The 18556-nt window shown below is 45.0% G+C and overlaps 1 protein-coding gene across 1 annotated transcript; it reads right to left on the reverse strand.

Moving 5' to 3' along the window:
* Nucleotides 1-960: 960 nt before the first annotated feature.
* On the reverse strand, nt 961-17818 carry maco1b (macoilin 1b). The gene is made up of 11 exons (XM_080849888.1): nt 17545-17818; nt 14644-14785; nt 13552-13678; nt 11875-11998; nt 10164-10342; nt 8316-8859; nt 7217-7375; nt 6541-6723; nt 5972-6092; nt 5535-5709; nt 961-3321 (listed from the first exon to the last, which is right to left on the reverse strand). Exons 1-11 carry the CDS (start codon nt 17622-17624, stop codon nt 3122-3124), a joined length of 2034 nt encoding a protein of 677 aa, XP_080706014.1. The 5' UTR covers nt 17625-17818; the 3' UTR covers nt 961-3121.
* Nucleotides 17819-18556: the final 738 nt, after the last annotated feature.

Here is an 18556-nt window from a genome sequence, read left to right on the forward strand (position 1 = left end):
CATCAGAAATGGTTCTTGGCTTTTGTGTCTTGGAGCCACAGGCATAAGTCTCTGGTTGTTGGCCTTTGTATACAGCCACGACAAGATGGTTGAAGCCAAAAGGTATAAGCATCTATATGGCCATACCTGGCAAGTCAGACTTTCCCTTTGACCTGCAGACCCACCCACTCCCTCCCTCCCTCCCCTAACATTATGGCTGGTTAATTCTACACTATAAATGTATGTACATTTTCTGTAATGTATAGGGAAGGCCTCCTAGTATCAAGTGACCTTTCCTGGCAGACGAATACGTGCCCCGTGGCATGCTCGTGCTGTGTTGAGGTGACCATGGCTAGTGTCTGAATAAACCGTTATTTCGCTAAGCCATCTTCAACAAGTCTCTTACTTTGAACAAAGCTAACTTGAATAAATCTGGGCCTCGACGATTTTGCAGAAGAAACAGGAGATTCTTTCATTTTTACCTTACTTTTTCTAGCCTTGACTTTAAACTTTCATGAAAGAACATGCTCTTAGATCACAAGCACATTGTTCTATTAAATTCAGTATTAAATGTATGCTGTATATGGTCTTAGGACCTCACACCATCATTAGTAGAAGTGCTTGAGAGCCAGTGCATGCACCTCCCTCTAGTGGCTAAAAGAGCTTACTGAATCCACAGCACATTCAAAGGTGTTTTATCAGACAGCTTATGTACAGAAGATTAACACTGTTAAGTAAACTATTACCAATAGTTAAGTTGAGTAAATAATTTGAATGGGATTTAGGGATCAGACCTGTGTTAAATTGCCTTACTACAACTCTTTAGAGGACCTGCACCAGGATATCTGCGTCTTAAGTCACTGCGTTTTAAGCGTCTTTGAGAACTGTGAAAAGCGCTAAATAAAAGTGATATTATTATTTGTTATAATTCAGGAAAGAACAGGACGTCACGCAGACAAAAATAACCAGGCAAACTCCATGTGCAAGAAAACCCTTTAATCCCTTGAAAACCTCACAGAAAGAGACCGCAACTGAGATCCAGACTGGAGGAGAGAGAGAGAGAGAGAGAGAGAAATGGCCTAGGGCAATTGGAAAAACAAAAACAAATATTTTTCCATGAAACGTTCAGCTGACTGACCTTTTCCCATTTTTTTTTTCAAAACACAAGAGCCATTGTCATCTGCACTTTAAAACAAGAAAATCTGTTTGTCCAGCATACCACGTAAACACTGAGAAGAACCAACCACATGAAATGACAGCAAAATCACGTAAATCCATCAATCAATCTAAGCCCTCCATAAGGGGACATAAAACATTAAGCAGAACAGGTAAACTTCCATGGCCTCAACGTATCTCTAATACCTTTTATTTTGAGCAAAATGAAAATACTGTGACATTCCTCCAACGTTCATTAGGATCAAACGATGCACTGCCGAGGCTCCAACATAACAAAACACTGAAAACAGGAGACATCCGAATTAACCTTTTTGCTGCCAGGGGGAGGATGTTAAAACATTAGCTAGACCCCCATGGAAACCAAGACAAGCCTCCGGTCATGGCCAAGACGATCAGCACTGTGGTAAGCTATTGTGTCTAACACTGCCATATGAAAACAGAACAGAATAGTCGACTGGACTAAATAATTTGGGCAATTCCTTCCTTTCTCATATGTTCTAAACTCATTACAACACAGACATCACTTTCAATGAAGTAAACCACTCGGCAGACCTGAGCAGTCGTGCTGCTGTGGCATCAGAAAGTTTCACGTGATTTGGTTTCTGGGGTCGCTATGCAGGAGCGACATTGCCAGGGGGCACAGTATTCACCAAGGTCAGGCCTGTTCTATCTCCTGATGGGACACATGACCGCAAGACTGTTACAAAGAGGCCAATGACAACCAGTTGAAGCGCACGAGGACCCTGATGAACCTAGCCTGAAGGCCTTGTGCAGGTCACTTTGCCGTGACCTCTACAACACTCAATAAAAACTTCCAGAGTGCTCTAGTTCTGCAAACGACCCACCAAAGGCTTCAGCCGGGCCTCAACGTAACCAGTCCTTATCCAGCTCCCTATTGACTGACCAGATGGAGCTCTCTCACATGTGTTCAGTCTAAACTCAAGAGACTAAGCACCACTGACCCTGGCGGACACACACAAGACTGGCTGGAATAGGGTAGGGTCTGTAGAGTCCACCAATGAGCTTCTACCTCAAGGCACGGATCAGCTTTTATTAGATGGAAGTGTGACCTAAACACAAGTAGCGAAGCTCACAAAAAAAGGGATTCAGGGGTTTAAGGGACTGAACAGGCTTACATTTATGAAAAGTTCTCCTTTGCTGGACTTGTTTTTATCTTGGAGGATTTTCATTTGAGCTCCAAATCAACTGGAGGCCATACAATTGACATCACGTGACCAAAGCCTCTTCATCGGGGCAGGGGATGCTGGGAGATGAGCGATTCCTCCTGCTCCTGGGATTCAAAGAAGACATGAACTTCTACCACGGAGTGAGTCCACAATTTATTACATTCCTTTATTGCCACCGGTGGTGACTTTTGTTTTGTTTTGCAGGTGACTTCTTCTGTTTTCTGAAGCATTTAAGTAGAATATGAAAGTAGGAGATGGACAGCAACCCCCCAACGTAATCCTACTTAATGGGTTGAGCGAAGCTGAGGAGAAACAGAATGACAAGAAAAGGTTTTTTGGGGGGGGGGGGGGGGGGGTTCCTTTCCTTATGCTTAAATGAGAAATGGAACGTTGTTTCTGTGAGGTTTCCACACTTTAACGAGAAGAAAAAAATAAAACTTCCTAGTTGACCATCTCTTGAAGTCTCTTTTTTTGTCTTTTGAGTTTTTACTACAACAAATACAGTCACACAACACGACATCCTTCTGCTGCGCCGGCCAGAGTGGGGGAAAGAGGGGAAGAGCCACGGAGGAAGAGAAAAACAAAAGAGAAAAAGAAAGAGACGGGGGAATAAAAGAAAGAGAAAGAACATTCTAAGCCGCAGACATGCAGAGTTCCTCTGGTTTTAGACCCCTCTTTGTCCTCCATGATGGATGGAGAAAGAAGAAAAGAGGGGCACAGAGAGAGAGAGAGAGAAAAAGAAAGTAAAAGTAGGAGAGGGACGGTGAGAAGGAGGGAGGTCATTTCTTGAGGGGCTGGTAGACGGAGGCGTTGGGGTCCAGGCCGGAGGTGGTGTCCATGAACTTGGAAGAGTAGTGCGGCACACCGGGACTCATGCTGCTGTTGTCCGAAGAGTAGGCCAGGCTGGGCATGACCGCCATCACCTCTGCGATCTTCTGCTTCAGGTCGGCGATCTCCTGCTCCTTCTGCAGGGTCTGACCTGTAGACACAACACAGAGGACATGACAATACCGTTATAACATAACACAGACATCGCAAGAGCATAACCACAGCAAAACAACAAGCAAGATCTAATCTAAGGGACCACAACAACATTGCTGGAATGTCAGGTCAACATTATACACGGGCTCTACACAGCTTCACACCATCAGACTCAAACCGGTCACAGAACCACAGAGAGTGATTTTCACGGGTAAAACCTATTGGAATGAGTACAATGGACCCGAGACAAAAGTTGTCCTTGGCGTCTCGGAAACAGAAACAAAAGCCGCCCTCTATGCCCCTCTCTTCTATTCATCTCTACTTCAGAGGATGCTCAAAGCAATTAGCGAGAGCTCCACCCTTCTGGTGTTCAAGGCGTGTTTAACGAGAGACAGCAGTCACATTTCTCAATTCAGGAAATATATCACTACTTCTATTAGGTCACATGCCCAGTAAGCTATTTCTCCCTAAGGGAATGACAATGACAATTCGCTAAAGTTCTTAAATATATTGGCGTAGGTACACTTGGAACTTTACGCAAATGAATTTGTTCATTATGTGATTTAAACTGAACTTCTCGTGAAATATAATGGCTTTCACGGCTTTCCCCGCTTTTACAGGGGAGCGATCACCTCTATTCCCTGCAGACACTCTACGTCAGCTCCATGCATGCACTAGTTGTGATTCTCACACTGAACTTTTGACTTACTTTCCTAGAATTCTCTATCTCTCTCTCTCACACACACACACACACACACACACACACACTTTCTTTGATAATTTGGTAAAGTAATGCGTTTAAATAGACCAGCATGTATAAGCAATGTTGCACAAAAGTAAATGCTGTCAACCTCTACTATTAAGACCTCAAGCCTTTACTAGCTGTTGATAAGGTCATTTGGGTTGTAGTTATTAATTCAATTACTTTATTAAATCAGAGTTCAACTTTATAACACTAATTGGACTGATTTATGAGAATGATTAATTATTTTGACCACTTTGGTAGACATCTCCCTATGTTCCACGTATCTGATCTGCTGTTGTGTTGAATGCTTGATGCCTCCCCAATCGGGTGAAATCACCAGCGTTGTATTGGTGCTGTTGTCAGGATAGTAGCAACATTATCTCGCTGGTATAGTGGTGCAAGTATTAATATTACGCCCAATTACACCCACATTTATTTGCGCCAATCCAGAGCTTTTGTCCCTACATACACTGCTAACCCTGCAGGAGGCCAAACCCAATGTACTTACACTGAGATTCCTTGATGTATCAGGACTTACACTGATTTTGACTTGCTATAGAGAGGTGCAACCATTCAAGGTCACAAAAATAACAACATATTCAAAGTAATTAGAATCTCTTGGCAAAATACTGGATTATGACTAAATGTATTACCCAAGCATAACAAGAGGAGTCATGCTCTTTGAAAATAACCATTACTTCAAAAATGAATTACTGAGTCTAACTCAAGGCAATAGTTGGCAAACCATCACATCTCTCGACCGAACAGATTTTTTCCCACAACCCTGAGCTGGTATCTCATTTTGCCAAATCCAACAGGAAAGATAGCTGCAGGCAGTACGCCCTCCTGCTTGATGATCAGGACACGCTGGGGAAATGTCACTATTACCCACCCCCCTAATGTCCAAATCTTCACTAAGAATGGCATGGCATGACATGGCTCTAGTGAAATTCTAATCTGTCAGACTTCTGTCAGCTTTCATCGTTGCCACCGGCGTTTTCAACACGGCCACTGCTTGTGAAAGATTGACCACGATACAAAACCACTCAGCACCGAGGCGTGGCCTTTTCGGGGGAAAACCAAAATACCGCTTCTGCTCTGAGCATGTCTCACACAATCTGCCCTTTCCAAATTCAGACTGCACATTTCCATGCCAGCTTAGTCTAGTTTTATGACAAGATGTGATTTACTCTATTCTCCCCATTTGAGTGCTCATTATATCTCAGAAGTCAGGCACGGGACTGCAAGAGACGGATGTAAAAATAATTGCAATAGGTAATATATAAGGGCATGTTCACTCAAACGTTTGTGTTTGAATACTGGTCAGGACCAGAGAAATACCTTCTGAACCGACCTAGATAGACTTCAGATGAACCTGTCTGGGTGAAGGTGAAAGTGTTCTGGAAAGGTTCTGATCAGACAGGGTGTTTGTTGATGACAGCAGAGCGCTGGGCAGTTTTACACACCTTGTGCAATCTCCAGCTGCCTCTTGGCGTCCCCCAGGGCAGAGAAGAGGTCCAGCTTGATGCGCGTCTCGGCGCTGAGGCTGTTCTCCAGGTGCTGGGTCTTCTCCTGCATGGCTGACAGTGCCGACATGAGCACCTCCGTGTCTTTTTCATTCTCTTTATACTTGTGCAGCTCCTAAGACATTGGGGGGGGGGGAGGTCATACAGTCGTGTCAAAGACAAGTTCACAACAAGGCAGCGAGATGCTTGCCCTCGTCCTCAGCCACAATAAATGAAATATAGTGAAATGACAAGAACTGAATGACATTGCCTACATTGCTTCTGTGCAGGTACATAGTGTGTGAGTTTGTGAGCGTGTGCGTGAGTGTGAGCAAGTGAGTGAGAGCGTGTGAGTGTGTGTGTGTGTGTGTGTGTGTGTGCGAGAGAGGTTGTGGCACCTGCACTGTGAGCTCCAGGTCGTGGATCTGCTCCTCTTTCTGTTTCAGGTCTTTGCTGAGCTTCTTACACTCTGCCTCCAGCTCCGAGATTCGCCTCCGCAAGGAGTCTGTACACTCCCCTCTGGGAAAATACACACATACAGGTTAATCACACAACAGTGTTTCATTAGATGCAAAAGGTTATTGGGTGTGTTAGACAGTTTAAAGTAACACTTTGGAGTTTCTGGAGCCGCCAGGTAGGGGGCTACTCTCTGCTGGACTATTCAGTAACTTATTTGCTGTCTTGCTTTGTGTTGTGTTGCACTTGCTTGATGTTTGACTGTGTTAGGAAAGTTGTTGGCAAGCTAGCCAACATAGCTATCATATTTCATATCCACGTATGTGTGGTTGTGTCTGCGTCTGAGTCTGGTGTCTGCGTCTGGTGTCTGCGTCTGGTGTCTGCGTCTGGTGTCTGCGTCTGGTGTCTGCGTCTGGTGTCTGCGTCTGGTGTCTGCGTCTGGTGTCTGCGTCTGGTGTCTGCGTCTGGTGTCTGCGTCTGGTGTCTGCGTCTGGTGTCTGTGTATGTGTACCGTGAGGCGGCGGCGAGAGCGACGGCGCGGGCAGCCGTGGCCTCCTCCAGCTTCTTGCGCTTCCTCTCGTCGGCCAGCTGTTTCTCAGCAGCTGCTCGTGCCTCCTGCTCTGCCTTCAGCCTCCGCTCCATCGAGCCCACCGCCTGGCGCTCCTTCTGCTTGCCCTGCACCGCACTATGCAGCCTACACACACACACACACACACACACACACACACACACACAACACATAGCATTGTAATATACAACCACCTGTAAAGGTCAGTGTCTTCAGTGTCTTCGTCAATCACACACATATCAGACATCGTTACAGCATACATACACACTAACATATCCATATCTTACCGTGTGTCTACACCAGAGGAATTAAAACTCATGGTGCTGCAAACATGCTGCGCTAACAGGTACCACCACATCTCTCCACACCTGTCAGTCGTGAGGTCTCATTTTCATAGATTTATACACACAGGTATATGCCCTCACACAGACAGGCACACAGACAGGCACACAAACACACACACAGGCACGCGCACACAGGCAGGCACACACAGACAGGCACACACACACACACACACACACACACACACACACACACACACACACACACACACACACACACACACAGCCACACACACACAGGCACACACACACAGGCACACACACACAGGCACACTCACTTGTTCTGCAGGAGCTCGTTCTCCTGTCGCAGCTGTGAGAGCTCGGAGCGCACGCTCCTCTCGGCGCTGCCCAGAGAGCCCAGCTGGCTGCGCAGGTCCTGCTCCACCTGACGGCTGGCCTGCAGCTCCGCCTTCAGACGCTTCACATCCTGCTCCAGCCTGAGAGAGAGAGAGAGAGAGAGACAGAGAGAGAGAGAGAGAGAGAGAGAGAGAGAGAGAGTCGGAGACAGAGAGAGAGAGAGAGAGAGAGAGAGAGTCGGAGACAGAGAGAGAGAGAGAGAGAGAGAGAGAGAGAGAGAGAGTCGGAGACAGAGAGAGAAAGAGAGAGAGAGTCAGAGACAGAGAAAGAGAAATAGAGACAGAGAGAGAGAGAGAAAGAGACATAGAGAGAGAGAGAGAGAGAAACAGAGAGGCACACAGACACAGCGATAGAGAGAAAAAGCCGGAAAAGTAAATAAGGAGCAACAATGAGACGAGGTAGTAAGCAGCAGAGGAAAGGCAGGTGTTGTGGCGTGTGGCATCACACCAGTAAAGCCATATTTACAGCATGGTACTTCATCACCTTATGCATGAACGGCAATGACTTAGCGTCAGTGTGAGTGTATTCAGTAGTATGTTCGCGTGACATTCTGCATCTGTCAGTGTGATGTTTACGTGTTGTGTATGCTGGGTTTGATTGAGGGGGATTCAGTTGCCTATGTTTGGTTCAGGAGATGGAGGAGTCGTTTAGCAATCGGAAGGTTGTGGAAGTCCTCCTCTGCCATCGCTGTATGAATGGGTAGATGTCTGAGGTATTCATCTGTAAAGCGCTTTGAGTGCTCTCTGAGTAGAATAGCGCTATATAAATGCAGTCCATTTACCATTATGTAGCTTTAACCACAATGAGTGCTTCTGTAGCTTCAAAAGCTAAGTGTTGCTCCTAAGTTATATGTGAGTGGCTGTGAACAGCCTTGAGAGGATTTAAATATTGTGCTTGGACTGTACTTTGGGTCTAGAACTATCCATTATTTTCTTGACTCCACTCAACAAACCTACCAAAAACTGTTCATTTGAGTGTGTTTTTGTCTTTGTGTGTATGAGACCATGGAAGAGGGCCTACCTCAGCAGTGCCTCTGGTTTGCTGAGCTGGTTGTTGGGGATGCAGTTGTCTAGTGTGTCTTTGCTGTGACACGCCGAGGCGCCTTTGCCCCCGCCGCTCTTCTGCTTCTTGTCCCCTTTGCCCGAGGAGGGCTGCTGTGCTGAGGAGGGCACACTCCCGTTGGCCGTGCCGTGGCTGCGGGGCGACGAGTTTCCCGCGCTGGCGTTCTTCTGGTTCTTGGAGTTACAGTTGTTGTTAGAGGAGGAAGAGGAGGAGGAGGAGCAGCAGGACGAGGAGGAGTTCTCCTCTTTAAGCAGCAGGTTCTCTGTGCTGTCGCTGTGGCTCAGTCTCTTGCTATTGCCGTTGGGCTGTGTCTCCATGTACTCCTGCTCCTTGCTGTCGCCACCCTGCTGGGCACCTGTCCCATGTCCCTTGCGACCCTTCTCCTTCTCCCGGTACTCCAGCTCGGGCAGGGGAGCCGAGGACGGCTTCTTGCCCACGGCGGGGCCTCCGTTCTGGGACACGGGCGGTTGGGAGTCCTCGGACATCCCTTTGGCTGCTGCGGCTGGAGAACACAGGGGAGATGGTTGGTGACTCAGTGATAGAATGAGCGAGAGGCTGAGATCAAGCGGGTATGAATGTGAATGGAGAGAGTGTGAATGGGGCAGTATGTGCAAGAATGAATGGTAGACATATGATTCACTCTGACACCGAGGGCAACCGAAGTGGTTGTTTGTTTGTTTGTTGTTGCTTCGTGAACACTCAGTGAACACTCAAATAAAGCGTGTCCTTCATCGCATTCGACTCGTCACTCCCCTATTGCTTAAAACTGTCATGTACTGGAACAGAAGCTAATTTAGCAATCCATATCACAATAGCTTGAGGACTTGGCTTTAACATAAGCCAGTTAATATAAGAGGCATAGTTTGCTGTTACATATCATAGCAAGCTAATGTAACAGCCTCAGTTATTTAAATAAGTAACCTAGCCTATGTTTAAAACACAACGTGGGACATGCTAATCTATCCTCACAATGAATTCGCTTTAATGATCATCTGATCTTAATCTGATGGTAATTAAACATCCAAACATATTGTTTTGTGGTGAAATATCTTGAGATGGACATGCACTGTGTCTACAGCCTGTCCGAATCAAGTTTGTAAAATGGAGCAAATTTACTTTCTAACATCGTCACAGACTTTGGTTGTAATTGATCCTGTTAATTGTGCAAATTTCATAACTTTTATGCCAATCAAACGAGTTTACACACCTATTAAAAGCACTACAATTGCGTTTGTTGTTCTCCCCTACTTGATCAAGCTACCACTGCAGATTGGTATTAGCCCAAATACTTAGCAAAGCCCTTATTTTGCATGAGGCCAGCTAAAAACGATTCACCATTTTTTGTATCTGTTAAGGTTATTTGGTAGCATGCCACCGTTACTTGTTTTGGCACTGAACCTCTCTTGCATGACTCCACTAACCTCACCTGACACCACCTCAAGCACCGGTTAGCCCTGTTTGGCCCAAGGCTAATCAGCGGGCCAAAAACACCTGGCTGCTAGCCCAGAGGAGGCACAATCAAGCCCTGGACGCGCAACTGGCCTTGGCACACATTAGCTTGTCTGTATTTCGCCCAACAATGGAAGCGTAGCTAGTGAGCACACAAAGGTAAATGGTAAAAGAGAAGAGATGAATGTTTAAAGTCTCAATTAAGTTAACTATGAGGAAATCCATGATTGAAATGTAACAAAAATAGGTCAACAAAAAAACAAAGTATGGAAGGGTTGACTTGGGATGGGGGTACTGACTGTGATTTGAAATGTAGTAAGAGAGAGAGAGAGAGCACACATGCACCATCCTCCTCACCTTCCTCTGCCTCCCTCTCCTGCCTCTGGAGCAGCTGCTGCTCGGGGGGCAGCGCCTGCTGTAGTAGCTGCATGTAGAACTCATTCTCCTTCTGCACCTCTTTCTGCTTGCGCACACGCATTTTGTAGCTCACATAGCTCTTGAAGCCAAAGCCCAGTGTCACCACTGGATAGCCAATACTGAGAGAGAGGGAGAAAGAGAGGGTGGGGGAACGAAAGATTATTGTCTTCTCAATTCTCTACTGAAAATGTATTTACACGTTACATTTTGTGGGTTACCATATTTAGCAGTACTAATGGCATGTGAGGTTGTGACAAACGTCGTTGTGGAGGTTGTGACTTTGAAGCACATTGTATTGTATTGAATTGTATTGCGCAGTATTCGCAACAGGTTTTGTAGATGAGAGTTCTACAGCAGACCCAAGGCGGTTTCAGCCTTACACATTTGACCAAACCACTAGCGAGATCAGGCACCAGTCATCTTCACACTTCAGAGGACCTCTTCATTTATGCTCTTCAGGTGGGTGATCTAATGCATCCTCCCTGGAGCCAGAGCCACTGTCTGGGGAAGGCCTGGGGGAACCAGAGAGCCACTGCCTGGGGAAGGCCTGGGGTAACCAGAGAGCCACTGTCTGGGGAAGGCCTGGGGGAACCAGGGAGCCACTGCCTGGGGAAGGCCTGAAGGAGTCCAGGCTCATCTCCCCGATCTTCTCACCCAACTAGCGGAAGTAATACGGCCCTACACAAGTTAATGGGGTGTGAGGAGTCTGGTGTAGCTCAAGGCTAACAAGGCAATCTTCTCCGTCCGTACGGACACCAAACAGGCCTTAGCAGCCTCCAATCGGTGCCCAGCACTACAGCATCTAAACAGCTGCCCAACCCAGTTGGGATGCTCCTATATGGCTTTGCAGTCATTGTCACAGGTGCAGTTGTCATTCAGCTGAGGTTTAATAAGCCAGTCATCCCACCATGGCTAAGTCATTCTCAGTAGCAACAGTCACATCTAGAACTAGAGTAAAGGTTGTTAAAAGTGCAACAAGTCAATGGAACAGCTATGCAGCATTGTCAACAAGCATACTGACCATTACGTCATCACTTTCACACCTCAGTTGTCCACATTCTGCCATTTTTATTTGTTTTGTAAACACTACAACCACTTCAGTTAGGTTGAACCAAATTGTGCCAAATTGAACCAATCTCAGGTGCTTTGTGGTCATGGAAAGTTGCTGAGAAATGACACTAAGGGACCAATCCTTAACCTTAGACAATGAAGAGTGCAAGATCTTAATGAGTGCCATCATCCTCTGCCTGGGTTGCGGATTTATCAGATGCCTATATGTCATATATCAGCGTCATATGACGCCATACACAGGGGGTTCAGGAAGTGTAGCGTACTTTCAGGCATTGGTAGGGGTACCGAGACCTAGTTTTAAGCCTTATACTCTAACCCTAACCCTAAAAAATCCTAAGAAAAAGTTGATTCTGACACTTAGAAACACTACGTCACTTCCGGTATATGACTTTCAGGCATCTAATAAATCTGCAACCCTCTGCCTGGTGCTGGACATACCAGCATCTCCTGGTAGCTCGCGTCCTTACAGTAAACAGCCAGATTGGCTCTTACATACATAACTGGCGAGAATTTCACCTCGTTGGTGCTTGTGATCAGACTTGATACATATGTGAATTTGTGGTGAATTGAAGCTACTTACCAGTGTGCTGCAAATGGACGGCACAGGTCCACATGAAAGTTTTTCAGATCTTTGAATCTGATAGCTGCCTCTATATATACAAAGAGTATCCATAGTGATACTGTTGGGAGACATACTCCTCTTTCTGTGAAGGAGAGGCAGAGAGAGAGAGAGAGAGAGAGAGAGAGAGAGACAGACAGACAGACAGACAGACAGACAGACAGAGACAGAGAAAAAGAGAGAGAGACAGAGATAAATACAAATACAAAATAGATAGATAAATATATAAAATACGAAAGTCAAAACAATGAATCATATTAACACTGTTTAAATATTCTTCAAAACAACCTTATTTGTTTAGACATAAACAAGTACGAATCAGACTAATCGACAGGGACACTCTTCACCCCGAGGGTCATTCCTCCTTCACTACGGATAAATCACAATCCAAATTTGACAGCCATCTGATACCCGCCCTGATGCTGTCATTCTGACACCCTGATGAATTCCCAGAAGGATAAATGAGACCACACACGCATATCTAACAGTCCCTGGTATTGCATAATCTGAGAAGCACTTCTCACAGCTGCTAATGAATATACACACAGCCATCATAGACGCTCTTCAGATATGTCTGAGTGGACAGGAGACATATGAACTTTCAAACACTTGTCAGCTCTTTCAAAATAATTAAATATTGAAGTAATAAAAATAAAATAATTTAATTATCTCCTGCACTAAAGGATATCTCTCTCGGTCTGTTGGTGGTGGCTCTCTGAGCTTTGGTGGTGTTTTAGGTACATGGGGGGTTGACAATCTCTCTCACACACACACACACACACACACACACACACACAGACACACACAGACACACACAGACACACACAGACACACCTCTGAGCCCAGCACCTTTCCAGACTCCATAAAAACTGTATGAATGTTTTATCTGGGATGTGTTAAAGTGATATTTTTACAATGAAAAACACACACACACACACACACACACACACACACACACACACACACACACACACACACACATATGTTTTAAATGTGCATTTTCTGCACACACCTGGCAGTATTGATTCATCATTAGTTACCATATTAGGAATACAACCGCTGGTTATCCATGCTATGCATATGTCTACCTATTATTTGTGACAATAACAATGCTCTAAATAATTGTATGATTTTGTTTCCGTTGACTGGCCTCTGCTGCTTTTGGCAGATATCTCACACACACACAAGTGCACTGCCAAGTTTAAGCTCTATGACTTGTGAATTGGAAAGTCAGCTTAACTACAAATGACCCCGGTAGAACAAGCCAGGATCACAGAACCCCTCTGGTATAAAGTGTTCTGCCAAATCACCACTGTGCACCTTCTTAGAAAAAGAAAACGCACCCTGCCAACCCTCATTAGAGACAGACAGCCCACTGAAATACTGAGAAACCAATGCCAGCAGCACTGTGCTGCCAGTCTCCACAGCAGTGGATGGAAAAGGCCCTGGCTACAAACACTGAACAGTCGGGCTAGAGCTAGAGCTAGCGCTAGCGCAGTCAGGCACAGATACAATCTACAAATCCTGATTTCTTTATAAAGCCATGCAATGGCTTCAGTGTGAATCCAAAACCAACACTGGATTCTGAGTGTATGCAAATCAATGCGAGGGTGTGAGAGGTGGGGTGTGCTTGCTTACCTGTATGCCACACGTACTGCACCCAGACGTAGGTGCTGGCTGCGAAGAAGAGCCACTGGACTGGGATGAAGAGCAGGCAGATGATGTCTGATGTAAATGCCACACACACAAAGAACACTGAAAACGCCTGAAAGAGACAGGGAGAGAAAGAGGGAAAGTGGGCTTGAGAGTTTGTCCATGTGATTGTGTGTGTTCTTGTGTGTCTTACCACAGAATAGTGTACAAATGTGCTGCACCTGCTGTGCTGTTTTAATATTCCTCTGAACCTTGAGTTAATGATACTTGACATTTACTGCACAACGCAATTTCCCATGCAGCTTTGGGGCAAACAAACAAATGCAACAGGAAATCGTATCCATTACTCTGAGATAACGATATTACACAGGAACAATCATTATGCATCACAACTCACTAACTATGGAAATGGGATGCTGGACAAGACTGAACACATGCTGGAATGAAATAAGATAAATCCAGAGTGAGGCTGGGATCGGAATGCTACGCAACGCAAGGGTGGCGGAGGGTTTGCCATCATGCTGCAGTGTTGTGGCTGCTGGTTTGCTGATAGATTGGATGTAAGCCTTTTAATCGCAGGGGCAGTAATACACATTAAATAAGATTATGTGCAACGTGGTGACCCTGCTGCTCCAGAAATGACAGGAAGGAGAAGATAGCAGGGGAGGCCCAGCGGGGATGGGGGCTGGGTGTGGGAGGTGGTCAGTCTCTGTTACAGTCCGCCGCATTAATCTAATCTGCCATGTTGAAACCGTGAGTGTTTGGTTTGCCCTCAAGACGACAACCCCGCTGATTTTCGGTGACCTGTAACTGAAAGTCAAGGTTCCACGTTTGGCGATTCGTACACATCAGAGACCATGACAACACCTGTGTTTTACAGTGAAGGCCGTACAGGTTTAGAATAACAGATGGAAAGCCATGAGCTCGTGTAGGGACATCTTCAAGTCAGCCAGACATTTTCATCAATCTGTATAATGCATTACAAAGGCCATCCACTGAGAGGGTTTACATAATAATAACAACAACAGCAGCGGCAGCAGCAACAGCATCTGTATGGACATACACAGAGATACTCACCAGCCCCTGGTAGCGGAAGGAGTCATACACACTCCGGATGAAGAGCCAAAAGGGCCACAGGTACTCAAACCTGAAGTCCAGCACAAAGTCTGCAAGCAACACCAGACCCCACACCACCAGGAACTTCAGGTACAGGAACGTACTGATGGAGAATGACAGAGAGGAAAAGAAGAAAGAGTGAATTTCATCCAAACTGATCGTCACTTACACGGTACAGTTGGAACATTTATGGTGTGTCATGTACACTTGCCACACCACTATAGGGAATCATCAGGATACACATTGACCCTGAAAATCATCACAGCGAATAGCGCATCATCATCTTACTTTCGCTTTTCATGGTAGATCAGCGGACAGTCACACACATGGACATGTGGATATGACATCTTGCGACGAGTGGTATGAAGACATGAAAAAAGCATTTGGGTGGTGTGCCAAATCTTCACAGGAAATGCCAAGCAAACGTGTCACATCAGACACATGCTCAGAAATGTGCTGCATTTAACAACTGGAATTCTCCTCTCACGAGAGGTTGGCTCCAAGGCTATTCCGCTTAACACTCTTAAAAGCAGTGCTGAGGCAATCCCATGAAGACATGGCAGCCTGGTGTGCTAGTGAGAGTGTGCATGTGTTCATTTCCCAGGTTTGGGAGATTACACCCATGTTTAGCATTTGGGCTAAGCTGCTTATGATATGCAAGTCTCACTGGGCATGTGCTATGTTTATTCTGGCAACGGGTATTTGCATCACAGGATTCATCTCTCCCACACACTTAGAATGTCTATTAGCTTTTAAAAACGACAACATTAGTGATACTTGAAGTTGTAAGCTAGAAAAGACGCACAGCATCACATAGAACAGGTACTGGACTTGGGAGGCCCAAAAAATATGCATTGTGTGGAGAGACATGTATGAAAACTGAATGAATGGCAGGTTTGTATCTGCATTCTGACATTATAAAATAAAAAGGTTGACGTGAATGTTGTACCAATGGTGACCATAACCAAAACTGCTGAATGGGTCAGTGCTGATGGCCTGAATATCCAATCTATAATACAGAGGTATAACAGAGGTAATACAACTGTAGTGTGGTGCTATTCATACGAATCTGGTGGTTTCTCATCCCTGGGTCATTGTGAGCTAAATACCACCACATCTGTAGAGCAGTTCATAAGCTATAATCAATGTAGGACACAGCATCATCCCGTGGCCTAAGGATGAGGGAAACATCCAGGCAGATGGACAGACACATCCACTAGTGTTTCCTACACCCATATTTACAAGATTTGTATCTATGTATTTGGCCAACACACAAACCCATCATTTTTGGATGAAACCCAAAAGAGAATGCTTTTAATGAAAAGAGCCTCAGTGTATCAGAGAGATGCCAACTTGGTGTGCTATCCACGGCTATAGTCAATACATAAACTCCAACAAACACAACTCCCTGTGTATCTGAGGGTATAAGCAGGCCTACATGGATTTGTGGTTACAGGCACAGAAGCCTCGCACACTGCTGTAAGTCAGCAAAGAGGGAATAAAAAAAGGCCTTTCTGTGTGCAATGTCAACCTTCAAACATATATAGTTTAAAATGATAACTCACGGAGCAGAAACCTGTAAAAGGTTGTCGAATTTAAATGTTAAAGTGTTTGGATGGGAACCAAGGCAAGGGCACTCAATTACTGTCTCAGAGTGAACCTGACATTTCATATACTCGGGCTTCGTTGTGTCAAATCAAGTTAACCTTCTGTACAGTACATCACTCCCCAAAACATATAATACAGGGGGTAGTTACGATGAGCTCCGCAAACTTGATGAGGACACTATGATAGGTTAACATTAATCAGGCTACAGGCAGGATATGATTACTTGGCGTGGTGGCAAGCAACGATAAAGTCAGATGCCACATATACCATTTGGCATGAGCTACCCAAACTGTTAATAAAAGTCCAGGTGTCATCTCAATTAAAATGTCCAACAGATATCATGAGGTAGTCACTAATACACGTGATATGTAAATATACGTGTTGCCATATTGATTTATAATACCCAAGGACTGTTAGCATTTAACTGAATCAAAAATGTAGTCAAGATGCCAGTGCAACCTGCTAACTAGCCACTAGCTGGGCTCTCAAGCCAGCACAATACACACACATAATCTTACAGCAGACAAAAGCCGTAAATGTCTACAGGTCGGGAAGCTAGCAAGGTTAGCTAGGTGCATAACATATCCTGTCATAAAGACACAATATTGCATGGAGATGGACTCAATAATTTCTAAAAACATCAACAACAGCTACTGTTAGCCAGCCTACCCACAAAAACTGCTTTTATACAGCTACTTAATAGCAGCTAGCTACGTACACGTCACGTAGCTAACGTCAAATAGTATAGGAGCTATCTATCTAGCTTGTAATTTTAGCACACTATGTGATTATTGTCAGCACTGTTTAAAAAAGTATGAATGTCCAGTCAGGAGTTTGGCTAAGACACCAGGCCAAACTTTATCATATTACATTGTCAAACTAACAACCTAGCAACGACAGTAACAGAAAACCCAGGGGGACAACCAACAGTTTACTAGTCATATATAATTGGCTAGCTCAATTGCTAGGATAACTTCTTTGAATAACCAACACATATTATTAACAGTTAACTGTTAACATTGAAATGTTGACACACGTGTCGTTAACTATTTAAATTCACAGCCAGGTTGCTGGCGTTACAATAGCGTTAGTATGAGAGCATTTACTGGTAGCGTTAGCTAAGGTTACAGGGTTACTTAGTTGGTTATAGCTAGCTAGCTAGCTTGGTAGCATTACATTGATCCTACAAAGGTAGCCCGGGTGCTAGCACGCTAACGATACCCCAGATAAAGGACCCATAGAGCTTCACCATACCTGCCGTATATACCCTCGGTGATTCGGTTCCGTTTTAAAGGCCGTCGGAGTTTGCTGCAGTCCGCATTGCGCCGCTTCATCCTCCCCGCCTTCGCTTTGGCTTTTTAATTCTTACTGTTATATTTTCCAGTTTTCTGTCTTGGTTGACTGCAACTACTAAGGAAGGATTTTAAATAGCTGTTAATGTAGCTGTCGTTGTTATTGTTTTTTCCACCCACTGGAAACAAAGAAATAAATAAAAACACTGTCTTCAAGGCCCTCCTCTTTCCTTCAGCGCAGACTCAACAGCACATGCGACAGTGTGCATACACGAGCTTGCCAGACAATCTGCTTATCCAATCAGTTTTTTTTTTTTTTTACAGTCTATCATTATGATTGATACAGCTACTAGCCATATGTACTGCCATGTTCTAACATGACCACCAAGAGTGGAGCAGAGGGACGATTGACAATCCAGTGTTGAGTTTTCCTCCATTCAACCAATCAACATCTTTGTGGACAAATCAGGTATGACATGCTACCCTATCCAGAACATTATTTTAACCATCTGGGCGGTATCTAGGGCGGGCTATCGATGTTTGAGGCGTAGTTACGCAGTTTGTGCTCAGATTACATTGGCAGCGTACAGTAACAGCTGCGTACCGAATCACCATTGGATGACACAGTCTCTTGCATCCTGTCTATGCATGGAGCCAAAGAGCATCAGCAGTAGCTGAGGTATCCTATGGAGAGGTGGGACGTTGTAGGCTACATTCGAGGTCGTTGATGGTTATTTATATCTAGTCATGTAGGCTACATGGAACCGTGGACATATTAAAGTCTGGACTGCAGGAACAACCAAATATTTGCCTTGGCCTACATATCTCAGCTGGATTAATCTTGATAGAGTGAAAACGTTTACCTCCTTCGAAGTCACAGCTGGAGGAATTCAAGATTTATATATTCTTTATGGTATTCAAATAATGACAAGGCACAGTATTTCAGAAATGACAACAAATTAGACATATTTGTA

This window comes from Sprattus sprattus, assembly GCF_963457725.1.
Source record: "Sprattus sprattus genome assembly, chromosome: 13".
Classification (NCBI taxonomy): Eukaryota; Metazoa; Chordata; class Actinopteri; order Clupeiformes; family Clupeidae; genus Sprattus; species Sprattus sprattus.

What these genes read in the sequence shown, in the direction of transcription:
- maco1b (XM_080849888.1), bottom strand. Translation starts at nt 17,624, where the DNA reads ATGAAGCGGCGCAATGCGGACTGCAGCAAACTCCGACGGCCTTTAAAA. An exon ending in GGAGAGGGAGGCAGAGGAAG is followed by an intron (nt 8,860 to 10,163) that starts GTGAGGAGGATG and finishes TGTGTTCTCCAG; the next exon opens with CCGCAGCAGCCAAAGGGATG. An exon ending in ACCTGGAGCTCACAGTGCAG is followed by an intron (nt 5,710 to 5,971) that starts GTGCCACAACCT and finishes CCAATGTCTTAG; the next exon opens with GAGCTGCACAAGTATAAAGA.